Genomic DNA, 19579 nt, shown 5'->3' with positions numbered 1-19579 from the left:
CTATACTAATTTAGATTTCAAAGTAATACGTCTTTAGCTATTTTAAGTATGAAAATAAAGATTTTGAGTTGCAAAGAATTTGAACTACGTCAAAATACTGCAAGGTACTCAGTTTTTGAGCCGTATATGCTTTTCTCCCATCACAGACAAGTAACGCTTTTTGTTGTCTTCATTCAATCAACCATTTTAAGATTTGGTTATGAATATTGATGATGGTTAAATTGCTTTGGGTAGATTTTTCTGAAAAATATTTTTTTATAAATTATACTTTTAATATATTTATAAATATTTTGTGTTAGCATATCATTTATTCCGGAAAGGCTACGCAGTGACATATGACTGACAACGTGACGAAGGCCGCAAACCTTTGTCCGTTTGGGACTGACAGATGCATGCTACGCGTATACGACACCGCAGGAAGTCAAAAGCTTCAAAATAAATAAAAACAGAATAAGAAAAAGCCCCATCGCTTGCTCTGCTTCGTTTCCACGCGCACGGAACCCTAGATAAGAATCCCTCTCCGATTCCCCAGCTCTCCTCGCCGCAATCCCTCCTCGCCGCCTCCGGAGCCCCGGCCGGTTCCCGCCCCGAGATCGGCCCGGTTCCGCCGCCCGGACCCCGGGGGACCCTCTCCCCTCCTCGATCCGTTCGGGCGGCCGGCTTGAGTAGTCGGGATGGTGTTCTACTTCAAGGCGCGGCCCGAGGCCGGCGACTACACCATCTTCATGGGCCTCGACAAGTACGAGAACGAGGACCTTATCAAGTACGGATTCCCCGAGGACATCTGGTAACCACCATCCCTCTCCTATTTCCTTCTGCTTCGCAGATTTTTGGGATTAGCTCTGTGCGCCTCCATGCTTTACTGGACGAAAAATAGCGGATGGGAAGCTCGTGTGGGTTGTGGTAATTCGAGGTTTCGTGGAAGCTACAGGCTATACTCAGTGCCGGTCCTAAGTTTTTGAGGGCCCTCTGGCGAACCCGTCGCGAGGGCCCCTCTAAACTATATATAAATCTTATAGTATATATATAAGCGCTAATTTTTCTTGCAAAGCGAAAACAAATCTAGTGATATATTTTTAATTTAACATGTTTGATAATTATCGAGGAACAATGTAGACTAAAACTAATATGAAAAAACTCACCATTGCTTAACTTTCTGGAGTAGTAAGCATACGAAAAACGTCTACTAAGAGCATCTGCAGGGAACTCAAGACTCAATTCTCTCACCGGCCCCTTTTCAATCAATATATCTCTACAAGATTTCCCCAAGTTCTAGGATTAAAGACATCGTGAATAGAAGCTTCTTGCACATCATCAATTGAATTTTCAGGTTGAGAGGAAGGCTGTAAATTTTCATTCTCTGTAGCATCATCAATGTCATCAACTTGTTCACTTAAATTATTATTAACTTGTTGCTGCCCTTGTTCTTCAATATCAAGTGCATCCACAAGATTATCATCAGGCACAACACTGCTTGAAGCTGAAAAAAACTTATGTATAACACCTTTTTGAGATTCAATAAATTGATCTTCTACTCTTTTCCGTTTTCTTTTCTAAGCCCCCCACAATTGTTTCTTAGGTAACATTCTAAGATTCTAACACCTAAATTAGAAGAAAAACACGACTATATGAGTACCGATAACTAGAAGTCCGAAGTAATTAATTTAGATTAAAAAACGATCAAGGAAAAAAATACCTAGGACCTAATCGCTGCCTTGCCGTGCGCGGTGCCGTGAGTCCGAGTCGACGAGATGACGATTCGACGACGAAGCGGAACTCGGAAGCGGACACGCCGAGCCGCCAAGGCGCCGACGCGGGACAACCCCGGGAGCCGCAGTGCCGCACGCGCACGGTGACGCAAACTCTCCAGTCGGCAGTCGCACGGCGGCGATTCGCATTCGGTCGGCGGCGCACGCGTCACTGTCCCGTCGTCCCGAGTCCCTACGTCCCGTAGGCGGTAGGTCTAAAGGCTAAAGCCTAAAGAGCCTCTGACTCTGACCCTCTGTTAGTCTGTTCTCTATGTCGCACGGTGTAAAGGGCCTAAAGGTCCGACCGGGGTCTCTCTGTAGTCTGTTCTCTGTCGCAATATCGCACAGTCTAAAGGGCCCGCCGGTGCTGTATACTACCTCGGGTCCTGGGCCTGGGCCCCTCCCTCCCGTGGCCCCTAGGCCGTCGCACCCAGTGCACCCTTGCAGGGCCGGCACTGGCTATACTAACCGTTGGCGCATCCGATTTGATGGTTTATGGTTCAAGAAGAATTGATATGTACCTTTAGGGGGTGTTTGGTTTGAAGAATCACTCCATTCTGGATGAGGTGGTGCATCATGAGTCCATTCCTCAAATTTGGTGGAATGACCCATTCCTCATACTAGTACTAATTATTAGCCTGTGAGGAATGAAGTGGTGATGGATCAACTCATTCCATTCCACAAACCAAACAAGAAAGTGAGGAGTGAGAAGATGATGGACTACCTCATTCCTCAAACCAAACACCCTATTAGTAACTGACATATTTCTGTAAGTAGGGAGGATTAGCTTAGGTGGAGGAAGCGTTTGTTAGTATATAGAAAGAAATTGTGCATTCTTCCTGTATAAGTTGCGCCTACTCTGTGCAGATACTTTATTTTTCGTTGGGAGTAATAACAGTTGTGCAGACACTCTGTTCAGCTTGTTATTGTAGACTGTTTAGTCAGTGCAATGGAATAATTAGGTTGACCTGTTGGGGATCTTGCAGACCGTGGTCTATATTTTTTCTTTTCAGTAAAAAATGTTTATCACGGTATGCCGCACTTTCTATCTAGAGAATGAAGCTAAACTGCTTTGAAGTCTCAGAATCATGAAAAGCCGATTACATACTTAGCACTGTGTTTATCACTTTATATACTTTTGCTGTTAAGATGTAATTGTTCTTGCCAATGTGGTTCGGGCAAAAACCATCTCATTCGTTGATTTGTGTAGTTGTGTACTACTACTTAGACTCAGTAGTACGGAGTTCTCCCTAGTGGTTAGCAGAGTGTGAAATTGTTTCATTCATGTGCTTGTACTGTTTCATAGAGGACAACCACAAATGATTTCGTTTTGGTTTATACTGTAATTCACCTTTTGTACGTACAACAGGGCATACTTGATTTCTTTGTTAGCTTTTCTCATTAAGTCCTAGAATAATTACAGTTTATTTAAGTTTTCATAATCATCTTGTCATGCATTGCACCTTACACTTGTTTTGGTACCACAGGTTCCATGTAGATAAGATGTCCTCTGCACATGTATATGTGAGACTGAATAAAGGTCAGACAATGGATGACATGAGTGAAGGTCTGCTGGAAGACTGTGCACAACTTGTCAAAGCTAATTCCATTCAAGGTTGGACAACCTACTTTATGAATCAGTATTATATCATAAATTCTGCGCTTCACCTTCGCTTGCAAAGGTGCTGAATATTGTACAAGCTGCAGTCTTGAACATGCGATGATTTCTTCTTTTTTCGTACAGGTAATAAGGTCAATAACATTGATGTAGTTTATACTCCATGGTACAATTTGAAGAAGACCCCTTCAATGGATGTGGGTCAAGTTGGTTTTCACAACCCTAAATTGGTGAGAGCTCATCATCTTTTTTATTCACTATTTTTACAGAAGGATTATGTGCATACGGTTTTTTTATGTCTTGACAAAACTTATACAATAAAAAATTTACGCAATCTAAATTCCAACTATTATATTTTTAAGGTACATTCATGATAGGGTTCCGTACTGTAAAGTTAGTTTTCTTTATCTGCATACATGGTATAAAAAAAGATGTCCTTATTGTAACTGCATGTGCAATCAGAGGTTTAGAATAGAACCACAAAATGTAGTTTATGGCCTATAGGGAAGAGTTAATTCTTTTAATCAGTTCTGAATGCACTAAAATCTTTGTTTGTATTTGTTCCCTATTTCTTCTAAAATTAGTATGGTAATGCTTGGAATTCCTTTTGATAGCATGTTTACTATTGTGAGTTATATCTGTAATGTTTAGCCTCTCTTTACAAAGTGCAATAAGCTTTCAAACATTATATAGTTGTTCCATATCCATTTCAGTTGTGCCTTGCATAGAACAAATAAGTCATGTCTAACACTCTAACCCAGTACTGTGTTTGTACTGCTACCTCAACTGAGAGAACACATCACAATCAACTAACACCAGTGACAAAATACAAACCATTAACAGATAATAATTATCAACACTGAAGGTAACAATGATATGTGACAATCTATCACTGAACAAACAATTTAGTTAGAATGAGGTTTTAATTTATATGGTGGTAGCATTTTGGACTCAATATGGGCTTTTAGGGGTGTTGCATGTGAAGGGTTTTTAAACTAGATTTTGACCTTTATTTCTCTTACAGTACGTTTTCAATTGTGGAATACTGATACTACATTTTTCTATGTATATAATTTGATAAAATTTCAGTCAAAACTTACTATATCTGACTTTTTCCAATCAAATTACGCCTTACAAAAGTGGACTGATCATAAGTTCCTGTTATCATTTTTTTCTATACTGAACTAGATTTTTTTGTATGAACAACATATTAGGTTTTTATCATTTGTCAGTAAAGTTGTTTCTTGATACATGGATTCAAACTGATGAATCTCTTTTTGCAGGTTCGGACTATTAAAGTAGAAAAGCGGATCAATGAGATTGTGAACCGCTTGAACAAGACAAAGGTGGAGCGGAAGCCTGACTTGAAGGGTATAACACATTCCTTTGCAAGAATTGATTATGCTCATATTTATTCAACATGGCACCTTAGTATCTTTAAACAGAACATGATTATATGTCTCCCCTTTTTTGTTCTGCAATTACCAAAGACTCAACGTCAGTTTTTTTTTTAAGGCTGAACCTTTACAATTATACAAAAGTACCTAGATGTCCAAAAGGAGGTATTACAGTAACTTTCTAGAACTTAAAATGGATATTCCTACCATTATATTGAGAACAGTGCTGTTTCCCTATCTGGTTGGCATTTGTTAGTTTTTTTTTAACCGAAACATGGATTTAGTACCGCCTTGGTTTGATTCTTTGGTTTGCCACAGCTAGAGTTCCGTTACTTTTCTCCTTTAGTATTCTGTATTTGTTTCAACCTTGCATATTGAATCCATAATCATGACGTCATTTGCTGCAGCTGAAAGAGAGGCTGTGAGTGCTGCTGAAAAGGCAGAAAGAAAGGCACAGCTTAGAGACAAGGTAAGCATATTCCATGCTATGCCAGGCAGTGTTTCCTTTTGTTTTTGTGCTAGTTATGTGTTATTAAATCAAAGGTATGCCCGAACTCTGATTTGTGGTTCTTGTTGGGTTTCAACTCTAGCCTACCCCAACTTGCTTGGGACTGAAAGGCTATGTTGTTGTTGTTGCTGCTGCTGCTGCAGTAAATTAAATGGTGTTGCTGTTGTTGTTGCTTGGCAATGTTGTTGGAGACTGGTCACTGGATGGGTATCTTATTAAATGGAATCCTGATAATTGCTGGACTTTGACATTGAGAATGACTGGATTTTGTTTTTCTTATTCTGTTTCAGAAACGTAGGGAAGAAATGGAGAGACTTGAGAAGGAGAAGCAGGCTGAAATCAGGAGCTATAAGGGGCTGATGGTCCAAGAGAAGATGACTTCCAACAAGCAAATCGCGTCTGGCAGCAAGACCCTGCAAGAGCTCGAAGAAGACTTCATGTGAGGACACCGACAATGTGTCATGCTGAAGAGAGCTATCTGAAGTCTGAACTGAACTGCCTCTGTCGAAGACAGGACAGGTGTCTCCGGCTCGGTTGCGGGCCGCTGTATGTGATGGCTCATGGGTGGGCCATGACATGATATGACTGTTGTCCTTATGGTCTCTGTAGACCTGTTTGATTGGTGAAACAACGAGAATGCATGCTTGAACTGTGGTGATATAATGATCAGTTTTTCATCAATCTGAAATGGTAATGAAACTAAGGGGCACAGATGCTATTAAGTTTAATTAGTTCATGATTCGATAATGCGGTGCTACAGTAACCATTTGCTAATGATGGATTAATTAGTCTTAATAGATTCATCTCGCGAATTAGACTCCATATGTGCAATTAGTTTTGTAATTAGCTCATGTTTAATCCTTCTAATTAGCATCCGAATATCCTAATTAACTCATGTTTAATCCCCTAAGATTATGTTTGCTTTTTCTACGATAATAGTACATAACAGCATTGGCTTAGACATTCCATCCTTTGCTTGGAGAACACTTTGGGGACCAAGTCATTACTTCACAGTTGCATACACGACGGTTTTTTTTTCCTGTTATATGCCAATTGTACCACTCATTTTATCTCAAATAATTGAACTTCCTTTTCAGTTGCTGCTTCCATGGTTGAAGTCACAAATGAGTCTTTGGACACTGAATATATTAGTTATTATAATGCCTTATAACATATGAAAGTACTTTCAAGTTGAATCTACACCCATGATTTTCATGTTCCAAACTAAATATTTTAGCTGAAAAATAAAAATTTAACTAAATCTTGTCAAAATCTTGAAGTATTTATGATCGAAGGGAGCGAATTTATTTCTAAGATATAATATCAAGTGCATAAAACCATATGTTGATGAATATATGCACAAACTTTTATCTTGACCGTTGAATTCAATTTGAATAGCTTTTTGTGTGGCAGGTTTTCCATTCCCCCAACAAAGATAGTATTTCCCATTGCCCCGGGTTGCTTCAAAAGTACTCCCTCCGTTCCAAATTATAAGTCATTCCAACTTTCTTGGAGAGTCAAACATTTTTATGTTTGACTAAAATTATAGAGAAAATCACAAAAATTTATGGCATCGAATAGATATATTATGAAAATATATTTAATGAAGAAACTAATGGTACCTATTTGATATCATGAATGTTAGCACTTTGTTATATAAATTTGGTCAAACTTGAGATCTTTTGACTCTCCAAGAAAGTTGGAATGACTTATAATTTGGAACGGAGGGAGTACAAAGCTTTGCAGAGTTATATCATTATTACCGTAGAAAATCACATAGAGAATTTTTTAATTAACCTTGCTTGAAAAGAGAATTCTTAACCTGCATCACACGGCTGGAACAATACCTTTCTCTGAAAGTGGGCCCTCGCGCTCATAAATCCTCTTCTCCCTTACCCCAAACCCGGCACAACAAGCAACTCCAGCCATGGCGCAGCAGCTGCTGCTCCTCCTGCCAGCGCCTTCCAGAGCCTTCTCGAAGCCCCTCCCCTCCCCGACCCCCGCGTTCTCCTCGCTCTCCCGTCACCACCGCGTCTCCTTCTCTGCCGCCTCCCGGCGCGACCTGCTCCGATGCGGGATGAAGCGTTCAGGTGAGCCGCCGGCGCTGCTCCGCTTCTCTCCCGTCGATTTTGCGCGATGCATTTTTACCAACAGAGGGTATGGTTGGTTGAAATGGTCTCCGTTTGTGTGATCAGGCTTGGTGGCGGAGCTGGAGATTGCCAAGGATAAGCAACCGCAGAGCAGGCGCGCCAATGGCATCTTCTGGATCTTGCTGCTCAATTTCGGCGTCTACTTGGCCGACCACTTGTTCCAGGTACCGTTAGGAACATCTCGAATTTCAAGCCTCTGTGATGCGTCTCTTGCATAAGGTGCCGATGTTTTGGGTGTGTTTGTGTTTAGAACTGGATGGGGAGAGGTCTTGGTGAGCAGGACATTTCATTTTCATGTATTTCAGAACCACTCTGTAATCAATTTCTACTAATATGTTTATACTACTATATAGTTTACAATTCTACAGCGTTCAAGCTAAGGCACTAATCATAGTCACAGTCTACTGACTCATAAAAATAAATATGATGTATCTTGTATATAAATAGTAATAAAAATTATTCTGGCAATCTGTAAAAAATATATTCTGGCAATATAGCAACATTTGAGCTGCCCGTCTACATACCTAACATCAGCATCATCTTATTGATAATTGTTCGGAATTTTTTTATGGACCTTATGCACAGCCCATATATTATTCAAATGCCTTAGAATTGTAAGATTCCATTGATAAAATTGTTGTAGATTCTAGACTGGTTATGGTTATATCAATGCAAGGATGAATAAGAACAGATGTAATCACATTCTTTCACGTAATAAGAGATGTATTGAAATTGCTCACTTTATATCTTATAAGCACAAAGGCATATATTACATTTTTTCTTCCTGTGCTGAACTATATATTACTTGTCAACTGCTGTTCCCCTTGCATTTCAGATTCGGCAAATAAAAGCACTGTACCTGTATCATGCATGCCCTACATGGTACCAATTCGTGACATCAACATTTTGCCATGCCAACTGGTAAGTTTGACTTGATATTTCAGATTCATTTATTTTCCCTTTCACCGCTTGGTAGGTCATTTATCCTGTTCTATGAATCTACAGAGTTGAGTGCGACTAATAGATATAATTAAGTTTTGTTCATGTACTTCTTTTTGAGTGTGTTTACTCATTAAGTCATTCTTGATTATCTACAGGAATCATCTTTCAAGCAATCTGTTCTTTGTGTATATCTTTGGTGAGAGTTGATTGCTAAAAATGAATGCTCTGCTTGATACTTATAGTTCAGTTAAAGGACGCCTAGTGCTGATCTAAATATACAGGAAAGCTTGTTGAGGAGGACGAAGGTAACTTTGCTTTGTGGATGTCTTACATTTTGACTGGTGCTGGGGCAAACTTGATTTCATGGTTGGTTCTTCCAACATCCTCTGTGTCACTTGGAGCATCTGGTGCTGTTTTTGGCCTTTTCACCATTAGTGTTCTAGTTAAGGTGATTAATTCAATCTTTTCCATTTCAGTTTTTTTTACTTAACAACCAGCCGGAACCAGTCAGCCAATCTGTCTCTTTTAAAATGTTGCCTCTATTGTCATGGCAGATGTCATGGGACTGGAGAAAGATTCTTGAGGTGCTTATCCTGGGACAATTTGTTGTTGACAAGGTACCTTCAGCACACTAGTTTGTTGCTTTCCTTAACAATATCCGAAGTAGAAGTGGATGTCATTTGCAGAATTATAACGAAATGGATGATTTTTTTTCCTTGCCACCTTATTTTACATGGAAAATCAAATAGATTGATCTACTGGTGGCATATCCAGTGCTTCCCCTAGTTATGTTAACACTGGAGGGCACGAATGGCAGGGACAACTGTGCTAGCAAGGGCAGTTGTCTGTTACAGTTTCAGAACCAGGTTCAAGATTATTGTACATATGACGAACCAGGCAAATTTGCACCCCTGCCACCATCCCCAGGGAAAACTAGTTAAATATTTGAGCATATAATGTTGACTGATGGGTCTTTTCATTTATTGTGTTTGAATCGGGAACACCGCACAAGGTACACCTACACCCCTGGTTAGTTGCACATCCTCACAATGCTCTGAGGTACTGGAATCACTAGGTTAATCCATGTGACGATTTGAAGCACAGCATCTGTTAGTCGTTCAATTACACTAAAGTGTGTACTAACTCTTCTAAAATGCTTAGTGTAATCTCTTCTTAAGGCATGACAATAACCTGACCCCTAACATATGTATGTTACAGTCTAGTGGATGAATTGCTCTGTTTTATGCATTAGCAAGTATTGCGACTGACTATTTTCATAATGTTCGAAGTTCAGCTCTGTCAGTACCAAACAAGAACTCTATTCTGAACTTCCGAAGTTCCTATGATCTTGATCAGTGTTCCTTTACCTGATAGGTCATGGAAGCAGCACGAGCAACAACAATCACAGGCCAATCATTTCAAGTAAACAACATAGCTCATGTTTCAGGTGCTTTGATAGGTGCAGCATTGGTGTTCCTGGTTAGCAGAATCGCCTTTTCATCAAATGGTGATAGCCCCAAGACAACAAAAGAGAGCAATAAATAGGGAAAAAATAATTTATCAACGACATGGTCATCCTGACATAGTATTATCATTCATTACTATTTCATTATATATGATAACATTGTTCCAAAAGTTCAGTTATGACATTTCTGTTTTAAATGAAAGATCATCTGGAAGGTCAATGCTAGCGTGTAAAAGTTCATCTCTGGATGAATGCAAGCATCTGTTTATCTGACATGTCAAATGTTTTTCCTTCACATTTTCCTTTTTTGCAAGAATCAAAGATTGATAGTTACCACTAACGACATCAGAATAAGAACTCAGGAATAGTATTAAGGAATCTCAAGCGGTGGCTGATAACATTCAAGTCCGAAAAGAACCATGTTTGTAGAACACGGTGACACAACAATCGTGTGAACAAAATGTTATCGCACTACGGTTGTTAAGTATACAAGACCAATGTGGCTAGAAATGACAAAAGAAATGCAAAATTTACCATGTCAAGTTGGTAGTAAATGACAGCTTCTTGACAACTAGAATTCCTGTGGAAGCTTTGGCATTTGCCATTCCAACATGTTACCCTGTCTCGTAGCTTCCTCGATTGACCATTGTGGCCTTGTGTGTGTGAACGTTTTTGTTAGCAATTGTCACTCTGTTATTATGTTAACTCCAGTAGCAGAGAAAGAACAACCATACTAATTTTTTTTCTCGAACACGGAGGAGAGCTGCTTATCAATATATTAAAGGGGTGTTTATCAATATATTAAAGGGATGTTTGGATCTTTAGTTTGGACTAACATTCATGTCACATCGAATATTTGGAGGCTAATTAGGAGGACTAAATATGAGCTAATTATAAAACTAATTACACATACGGAGACTAATTCACAAGATGAATCTATTATGCCTAATTAATCCATCATTAGCACATGTTTACTGTAGCATCACATTATCAAATCATGAACTAATTAGGCTTAATATATTCGTCTCGCAAATTAGTCTCCATCTGTGCAATTGGTTTTGTAATTAGTCTATGTTTAATACTTCTAGTAGTATCTAAACATTCGATGTGATAGAAATTTTAGGAGGTTCTAAAGAACCACACGCCCAATAAGAAGAAACAACCATACTAATTTTTACCAAGCATTAATAACAAAATGCAAGCATACATTATTCAACAGCATCATTTTTTTTATAGGATCCATTCAGTTGGCAATGAACCAAACAAAAAAAAGAAGCAGAAATGTCTACGCCCATTAGTTCTTTTGTAGTATTCCCTCCGTTCCAAATTGTAGGTTATTTTGACTTTTCTAGGTTTATAGATATTATTATGCACCTATACATACACTATATCTAGATGCATAATAATATATATGAATATAAAAAAGCTAAAATAACCTATAATTTGAAATTGGAATGGAGGAAGTACTAAACGAGCTTCAATTTCTAAATTAACGTGGGTCGGAATATCATCAGATCCTGAAGACTACTCTTTTTTTATATATATAGAAGCCAATCTTGGCTCGGCGTTCGCTGGAGGCCTGCGGCGGCGACGCAGACGACCGGAGAGGCGGATCATCAGAGAGCTGAGGCTGTTGTCCGTATGTCCTCCACATGCATGTTCCTCCACATCCAATATTTGTATCGATGGAATGCTCATCGGTTCCTTCTGTCAGTGCTCTTTTTTTTTACAACAAAAAAGCAGAGAAGGAAGGGAAACGGAATTTATAATTCACTTCAAGACTAACTATTTATGTTCAGTCTAAAAAGAAACAGCGACGTGATCGTCAAGCTGCTAACAAATGGGTCCAACGTTCAACCCCCAAGCGTGTCCGTTTTGCATCAAGGCTGGTGCAGGACTCTCCAATTTCAAAATTCAGTCCTCCTGCTCAACCAGTTCTAGTCAATTTACTGAACCGAGTTAGAAATGTCTCTTTTCACACTAGAACAGATTGGTTGTTACATGCGAAATATTCCATGTAGCTGCGGGGGGTTAGATGTAAATTTTGATGCGGGTCTTGGGAGAGGCTCATCCGGACCGTACATCTTAGAACTGACGGTCTGTAGTGTGTTTTCCACGATTGCACTGGAGGGTGGGTTTGCACTGGATAATTACCCGTGTTAAAAACCGAACCCTGTCTCATAGACAATATACACCTATGATGGATTCATTATTTGCCATGCGATGGCAGTATTGTTTAGATGTTTTTCTTCTTTTCCTCCAACGATTACCATAGAAACTTTTAGCCATTGAGAATGAACGCAATGGCACCGTTAAACCTTTGTTTAATTATGTAATAGACTTCTATCAGATCCCTGCGCACAAACCCAGTGCGATCAAGAATGTGCTTGTCTTTTTTGGTGGAAGTTTTGCAATTTTGCACTTGAGTATGACAGTATCCATTTCAGGGCCTACCTGAGAATAATGGATGAGAAGAAATTGTTAAGGCTTAGTTCTAAATTTCTAGATAAGCTCCGTTTTCAACTCTTGGAAGCAGTTCTCTAGTCGAATGTACAGATAGCGACAGTACTGAAAACTCACACATCATCAAATCCTACAGATTATCTCGAACACAAGTGCCCTCTCCTCTGTTTTCTTCACACCATTTGAGCCCCCATCAAGAATATTTTCCTGTCTCCACCCCTGCCAGTAACACAGACAGTTCATGAGTTCAAAAGGAATAACTATTTGTGATGAGTTTATCACATACGGTTTTCAGGAACCAAATTTGATAGATGTTGAAGTATGACCTTGGCTGTAGTATTGTGATAAGCTCCCCCTTGACCACTTGCAAGCAGTTCTTTTCATAACTATCATGTGTGTGGTTGTCCAATGTACAAGTCGCCGACAGTTTTCAAGACACACCACCATCATCTACCAACAAAAAAAAAACCCAAAAAAGAGTATACGTCGAACACAAAAGTGTTCTCTTCTCGATTCTCCTCGATCACAGGAAAAAACCTTGAAAATTTAGCTAAAATCAAACAACAGCTAGTCCTTGCAGGCAGCCCTGTCCACAGATCACAGCTCAAATATGCCCAACACCTACCTACCTACCCGGCGGCGGATCACGTCGTTGTACCCTCCACCATGGCCGTTCCGGCTGCCGCCACGAGCTCCCAGCCTCGCGGCGGCAACCGCCGGCTCGACCTCCGGCCGGTGAACGGACTGAGCGGGCCCGACGGCGTTGACCGCCTTGTCGCTCATGCACGCCAGCAGGCTGGTGGTGGTGGTGGCGATCCCGCTCTTCCTCCTCCGGTCACTCTTCGCCGCGGCGGCGTGCCGCAACGAGCCACCGTCCTCGCCGCAGCTGAAGTAGTGGTAGTAGTACCCCGACGCCGCGCTGGAGAAGTTGCCAGACGCCGCGCCGTCCGCGGTGACCACGCTCCAGACGACGCTCGCCTCGCTCGGCGGGTACGCGCACCCGAGCTCGCTCGGGGCCGCGCTGTCGTCCTCGGAGCCAAGGCTCCCTCCGCCGCCGCCGGCGGCCGTGCGCGGAGCATTCCCGGCGACGATTGTGAAGGCGGAGTTTTGTTGCGTCGCAGGGCCCAACGGCATGAACTTTTCCCAAGATTTGACGCGCCGCCGCTCGTAGGAGGGGCCTGTCGCTGCGGGATGCAAGACCGCCGGCGTGGACATCTCAACCAAGTTGGCGGACCGGCGGTGACCGTGCCCTGCGATCTCAATGGGAGAGAACGCATCCCTTCCGGGGAGGACCCTGTAGCCGTCGAGGAGCCATCTGCCGCTGCCAGGCCTCACCGTCACCGCGGCGGCCTCCTCGAACGCGGGCTCCAGGATCAACTCTGTTCTTGGAGACAGCCTTCGCGCATCGCTGTTACATTTCTCGCCACAAGCACCGAGAACGTCGCCGCTGGCTTCCATTTCGTCGGCACTCACCGACTCCTCGCCGTCGCCATCACCCCCGGCACAAGCGCACCCGGCCACGCCAAGAAGCCACCGCCGCAGGTTATTAGACGACGTCGACGAAGCGCGCCTGCGGCCGGTGCGCTCACTCTCCGCCCCGGAAGGCGGCTCCGCTTCGACGGCCAGAGCGCCGGCGGCGCCGCTGGCGATAGCGCGCAACTTGTCAGCCGGCGGCGGCTCGTTGGGCAGCAGCGCGGAGCGGCTGTTCCAGCTGGCCTCCGACGAGCTGGTGGCCGCCGTGGGCGTGGGGACGGACCGGTCGTGCTCGATCGTCCCGGTCCCCGTCCTGAACGCGGACGACAGCGACGACGACGAGCGCCCGCACCACAGCGCGTCGTCCCCGTAGAAGTAGCGCTCGGCGGAGAAGACCCCGAGCTCGTCGGGGTCGTCGTCGGCGTCACCGTGATGCGGCTTGACGGCCGCCGGCGCTCTGCGTCCGTCGCCCATGCTCGACCCCGCCCGCTGGCACTGCTGCGTCTGCCCAGAGACAGAGCACGGATCGGCGGTAGCTATATCTCGCGCTCAGAACGTGCGGCCACCGCCGCGGGGAGACGGTCTGGTGGAGGGAGCTCTCGCGGACGCCATTTTCGCGGCTTGATTGCCATGGGTCCGGCGCGAGAAAATTCCCCCTGGCTGCCCCTTGTCTGTTGGTCGCGGGTAGCTCTCGGGAGGCTGTCGTTCATCTTGTGGCTGCTCTGCTCCAACGCCTCGCTTTCAAGGTCTTAACTCCCATGGCGTCCCCTTCTTCTTATTCCCCATCTCCGGACCCCAGATCGGTGAAAGTCAGAATAAACTCAACACATATTCAGGTTCTTTGCGCGATTTTTGTGCAAATTCAAGTCGTGGGGTGTGGTGAATTTGAGACATGCGTAGGCACTGTGCGACCGCTACGATTGTAGATAGTGCGTCGAGATGTTCGACAAGATGCATGTCTCGGCACGAAAACCAGATTTCTTTTCTGACACGCGCGCGTTACAATTTGTAAAGCATAATCGATACATTCTTTCAAGAAAAAAAGAGGGGAAATCAGCCACCGGGCAAAGAAGCGACCAAGTACAAGCCTCCATACTTCGCCGAGCAAAATTTGGTTTACTCGCATGGCCACTGCTAGTGGAAGGACCCACCAAATGTGAGATGGAACAACTAGCATCCAGATATATATCTCAACATATTAATCATTATGATTAAGACACATACATACCATGATCAGGATATATTCAAGAGAAGTATTAGTCTAAAATGTTTAGGATTTTATTTAAGTTTGTACTAAATTCTACGGGCAGTGATATGGATCCAAAATCTCCTCCTTAAGTTCAGTCTTACGAATTAGAGAGTCATTTTAACGCATCCATGTTAATCCTCATGGAACACACAACAAAACGAAGATAAATCCTCGAAACCCCAAAATAACACCTATTTATAACATAGCTGTTGGATTTATTTTTAAAAAATTATCCACATCCACAATTATGACAAATAAATTAAAGTAATTGCCATAAATCCATATCTAAATTAACCACCTCTACAATAATGTATAACAATAACAATAGATATTTTTATTAATACAAGGTTAGATCAAATCTGAGTCGCAGATCTCAATTTTGGATGGCTTAAAAGACAAGCGCTAGCTGGGATCCTAAAATGTGCAGATATTTCATATGCGCTCCCTTGAGAAAATGGTATTTTCTTTGACCAAGAACTATGAGGAAAATCCCCCAAGTATAGATCAGGTCGATTTTATATTAAAAGATAAGGTGTCTCTAAAAAAAAGGAGATGCTGACATAACTCGCAAAGACAGGAGATTTTGCATTGCCCATTCATGTCAAATGCACTAAGAGCAATCCAAGAGCCTCCTTAAAACAACCAGAAAACCAAATTTAGGGAGAGAAAAAAAATTCCACGCTCCAACAGCTCCCCCATCATTGCTCAAAAAATACGGTAACCTGAATCCAACCTCCGTTCCCCCGCATATTTGCACGAGCCAGCACTACCCCAATCGCCCCTCGCACGCTCATTTCCCGCGCGCCAGCCGTTTCCTGCTCACCGCGCCGGTGCGAAGCTCACCGCGCCGCCACGTCGATCCGGCCGGCGCGGAGGCCGCCGCGACCCCTGCCACTGCCCTCAGGAGGAGCCTCATCGTGACCGCCGTCATTGTTGTTGGGCCCCGCCACGGCCGCGCTAGTCACCGTCGGGCCCCCTCCGCACCCCCGGGTGGAGCCTCGTGCATGGCTGCCGCCACGGGAGCCGCTCGCCGGTGCTTCCAATCCCCGCTGCTCCGCCGAGCCCTCGGTGCGTCGCCTACCGGCGCTTCCCCTCGCGTCGCACTGCTGCGCTCCAGGCTGCCACGAGCCCGTGACACTAGGACGGACCGTGCGGGGTGTGCCAGTCCAGCTCCCATGCCGCCTGGGACCGACCAGGCGGCAGCGTCGCTCCCAGGGGCTCCGCCGCCCGTGCTTGGATGAAAAGGAAAGAAGAAAGAAAAAGCAAATGAGATAAGGATGGGCGGATGAAAGAAGAGATGCGGGGAAGGGGGCAGCCCAGCTCAGGGGTCCACGCATGCTGATGTAGCAAATTTTAAAATATTGAGAAATTTGTTATTAAAGATGTGCTGTGGGATGGTATGGTTTTAGGAAAGAAATTTTTAGTAGAACCACGATACATGATTTTGGGGAAAAATTTTTTGACAGACTCTCGGAGACGCTCTAATACTAAATCGCGTTGACACTGCTAAAAGTTCTTACACCTTTTAAGCTCCCCGCATGCGGCATGCGTGGTCAAAAGCTCAAAGAAATTAAAGGGCAATGGACAAGTTTGAGCCCTTCCGGTGCCTAGAAACGAGCTCCGCCTCTCACGCCTGTTTCGTCTTCCTCACCTCGCCATTTTTAAGCCGTGCCCGACATCTCAGATCGCACCAGCTAGCTATACCGCGCCGGAGGGAGAGAAGAGGACTGATCGAGCGCGATGCCGCAGCTGCGTAGCCTGATCGCGTTGCTCCTGGCCGCCACGGCCGTGGCCGACGTCGCCAGCGCCGCGCCGGCGCCCGGCCAACCACACAAGGGGCTCGTCGTCACCGGCCGCGTCTACTGCGACAACTGCCGCGCCGGGTTCGAGACCACCGCCTCGCACAACATCGCAGGTGAGAGTGAGACGGCGGATACCCATTGCCATTGCCATTGACTTGAATGCCATCGCCATCGCCACTGACGACGTCGAGCTTGCGCGTGGCGTGCGTGCAGGGGCGACGGTGCAGATGGAGTGCCGGCACTTCGAGACGATGCAGCTGCACGACAAGGCGGAGGCGACGACGGACGCCGGCGGGTGGTACCGGATGGACATCGGCGACGACCACCAGGAGGAGATCTGCGAGGTGGTGCTGCTCAAGAGCCCCGAGGCGGACTGCGCCGAGATCGAGCAGTTCCGCGACCGCTCCCGCATCGCGCTCACGCGCAACAACGGCATGGAGCAGAACGCCGTCCGCTACGCCAATCCCATCGCCTTCTTCCGCAAGGAGCCGCTCCAGAACTGCGGCGAGATCCTCCGCGCCTACGCCCTCTACAACGACACGTCCGAGAACCCTTGAAGAGATCGACATTAACATTGGGGTTTCGTCTTCCAGCAGACCACAGTGATCGATTTTGATGGACGATGGATGTTAGCGAACAGATTCCTTTCTTAGAAATAAAAGTAGTTTGCGTCTTGATTTCCCTTGGTAGTTATCAACGTTTTGTGTGTAGTTGTATTAATAATCTTTGCTGGTACCTTGGCAAACAAAAAAGGAACAAGTATTCTGCATGCAAATTCTTGATTTTCATCAGCTTTGCTATCAAGCTTCTACATTCTCTGAAAGTCTGAATTTTACAATTGAGTGATTGAACTATATGTACGATGCTGTCTGGCTAGATCAATTTCCAGACTTTGTAACCAATTAACTGGCCAGCGATTTACTGGATCCTGTGGTCTAAAATGGAACGTGTTTCTTCTAAAATAAAACTACCATATTAATGTCTGAAACTTCATATTCACTTGATTTTTGAATATGTATGTTTTGGACATACTATGTATCAACAAACATACCCGTCCCTGCAAAAGAAAAGAAGCAAAGGGAGCTGCTAGTGTTCATCAGGCGCCTGAAAATTTCTGACTCATCAGGCGACAGACCGTCGGAGCATCCAGCAACTATAACTTAGCCGATGTCTTCAACCTTCAGCCACGCTTTCCTTCTGTTCAACGATTACAACATTGGAGATTATTTCAGAAGGTCTGGAAAAGAAAAGGAAAGGGGTGCCTTTCAAGTCGGGGCCTCAGCGTACTGAAACCGGAAAGAAATCAAGTCGTGCGCGTCGTGAATTCTTCCAGGATCGGCATCGGCTAGAGCTACGACTACGAGCTGTATGTGTATGCGGACTCCAACTGCATCGTTGTCGGTTCACACCCGGTGTCGGCCACGCCACGGGCCGCAAACTATATGAGGCAACCTGCCCGCCGCATCCACTCTCCCTGCCGCAACTGCAAGAAACCAACCGTCCATGTCGGCGCCGGACGACGCGCCCGGCGGCGGCTCGAGCTCCGCGGCCGAGCGGCCGGCGGCGATGAGGAAGACGTCGTGGAGCAAGGACGAGGACGCCGTGCTGCGTGACCAGGTGCGGCTGCACGGCGCGCGTAACTGGGAGGGCATCAGCGCCGCGCTCCCCGGCCGCAACGCCAAGTCGTGCCGCCTCCGCTGGTGCCAGCACCTGGCCCCCGGCGTCGCCGCCGGCAGGCCCTTCACCGCCGAGGAGGACGCGCTTGTCGTCGCGTGCCACCGCGTGTTCCCCAACAAGTGGTCCACCATCGCGAGGTTCCTCCCGGGCCGCACCGACAACGACATCAAGAACCGCTGCAACACCGTCCTCCGGCAGCAGCTGTACCAGCAGCCGCCGCCGCCGCCACTCCGCCGCCGCCACGACGGGACGCTCCCGCTGTTCCCTCTGGTGCCCGGGGATGTCAGGACCAGTGCCAGGGACGGCAGCCCGGTGCTCCGGCGCCAGCCGCCCGACGAGGCTGTGGGGGAAGATCAGAGCGGCGCGTGCCTCGACCTCTTCCCACTGGTTCCTGGGGATCTTATTAACAAGGCCAGGAACGATGCATGCGAGGCGGCGGCAATGGATGTAGATGTCGGCGCCGGGGACCTGCTCGAGATGAGGCTCTGGCCGGCGTTCACGGCCATGGCGGTCTTCAGGGCGATGGTGCAGGCTGTTCGGGCGCCGTAAGACTTTGTTCTCGTTTAATTTTTGTTGTGATTCTGATTTCCGATGAATTCCTGAAGAAAAGTTTCTACCGTGTAGTAGCATTGCATGAGAACTGTAATGAAAATTTGTTATCTTTGTCTCCAAATCAAGAGGGCGATGATGTTATTGGCTAGCCAGCCGCATTTTTTTTCATTTGGTCTGATGGTCTTTTTCTTCAACTTTTTTTTTTTGATGGTCTTTTTCTTCAACTGTCTCAGTCATCTTTCTTCAGTTACGAATTACGTATTGTCGGCAAACCCAGCCCATCAGACCTGATGGGCTGGCAACGACGGCACGAGGTTGCAGCCCATCAGGCCGTCTTGTGCGGCCCAATCGCTCATAGCAGGCGTTTTTCCCGCCGCCGGCACCAACCCCACACGGCCACACCACTCCTGTTCCTCCTGCCTGGCTCATGGAGAACTCCAACTAGGGCCGTATGTTCAAGCGATCTTACTGGTTCACATTTCACGTTGAAAACAGCCTGAAATTTTGCTAATTTCAGACGTTCGAAGTATAAGGT

General features: G+C 45.2%; 5 protein-coding genes across 5 annotated transcripts; 4 read left to right on the top strand and 1 right to left on the bottom strand.

The window, feature by feature from the left end:
• Nucleotides 1–447: 447 nt before the first annotated feature.
• On the top strand, nucleotides 448–5952 carry LOC117850318 (uncharacterized). Its single transcript, XM_034732145.2, has 6 exons — nucleotides 448–787; nucleotides 3236–3363; nucleotides 3493–3596; nucleotides 4650–4737; nucleotides 5171–5232; nucleotides 5562–5952. The coding sequence occupies exons 1-6, from the start codon at nucleotides 675–677 to the stop codon at nucleotides 5712–5714; spliced, it is 648 nt and encodes a 215-aa protein (XP_034588036.1). The 5' UTR covers nucleotides 448–674; the 3' UTR covers nucleotides 5715–5952.
• A 1167-nt stretch (nucleotides 5953–7119) lies between these two features.
• LOC117847157 (rhomboid-like protein 11, chloroplastic) lies at nucleotides 7120–10048 on the top strand. Its single transcript, XM_034728322.2, has 7 exons — nucleotides 7120–7361; nucleotides 7467–7585; nucleotides 8257–8342; nucleotides 8519–8559; nucleotides 8645–8811; nucleotides 8918–8980; nucleotides 9738–10048. The coding sequence occupies exons 1-7, from the start codon at nucleotides 7199–7201 to the stop codon at nucleotides 9906–9908; spliced, it is 810 nt and encodes a 269-aa protein (XP_034584213.1). The 5' UTR covers nucleotides 7120–7198; the 3' UTR covers nucleotides 9909–10048.
• Nucleotides 10049–12306: 2258 nt separating this feature from the next.
• Nucleotides 12307–14490, bottom strand: LOC117847430 (uncharacterized). The gene is made up of 2 exons (XM_034728641.2): nucleotides 12618–14490; nucleotides 12307–12510 (listed from the first exon to the last, which is right to left on the bottom strand). The coding sequence occupies exon 1, from the start codon at nucleotides 14236–14238 to the stop codon at nucleotides 12913–12915; it is 1326 nt and encodes a 441-aa protein (XP_034584532.1). The 5' UTR covers nucleotides 14239–14490; the 3' UTR covers nucleotides 12307–12510; nucleotides 12618–12912.
• A 2099-nt stretch (nucleotides 14491–16589) lies between these two features.
• On the top strand, nucleotides 16590–17603 carry LOC117847431 (major pollen allergen Lol p 11). The gene is made up of 2 exons (XM_034728643.2): nucleotides 16590–16928; nucleotides 17029–17603. The coding sequence occupies exons 1-2, from the start codon at nucleotides 16754–16756 to the stop codon at nucleotides 17370–17372; spliced, it is 519 nt and encodes a 172-aa protein (XP_034584534.1). The 5' UTR covers nucleotides 16590–16753; the 3' UTR covers nucleotides 17373–17603.
• Nucleotides 17604–18310: 707 nt separating this feature from the next.
• On the top strand, nucleotides 18311–19418 carry LOC140222332 (transcription factor MYB105-like). Its single transcript, XM_072292587.1, has one exon. The coding sequence runs from the start codon at nucleotides 18319–18321 to the stop codon at nucleotides 19039–19041; it is 723 nt and encodes a 240-aa protein (XP_072148688.1). The 5' UTR covers nucleotides 18311–18318; the 3' UTR covers nucleotides 19042–19418.
• Nucleotides 19419–19579: the final 161 nt, after the last annotated feature.

The sequence above is a fragment of the Setaria viridis genome, chromosome 3 (genome assembly GCF_005286985.2).
Source record: "Setaria viridis chromosome 3, Setaria_viridis_v4.0, whole genome shotgun sequence".
NCBI classification, from domain to species: domain Eukaryota; kingdom Viridiplantae; phylum Streptophyta; class Magnoliopsida; order Poales; family Poaceae; genus Setaria; species Setaria viridis.
The sequence above is the reverse complement of the archived record's forward strand: the minus strand, read 5'-3'. Positions and strand labels throughout refer to the sequence as shown.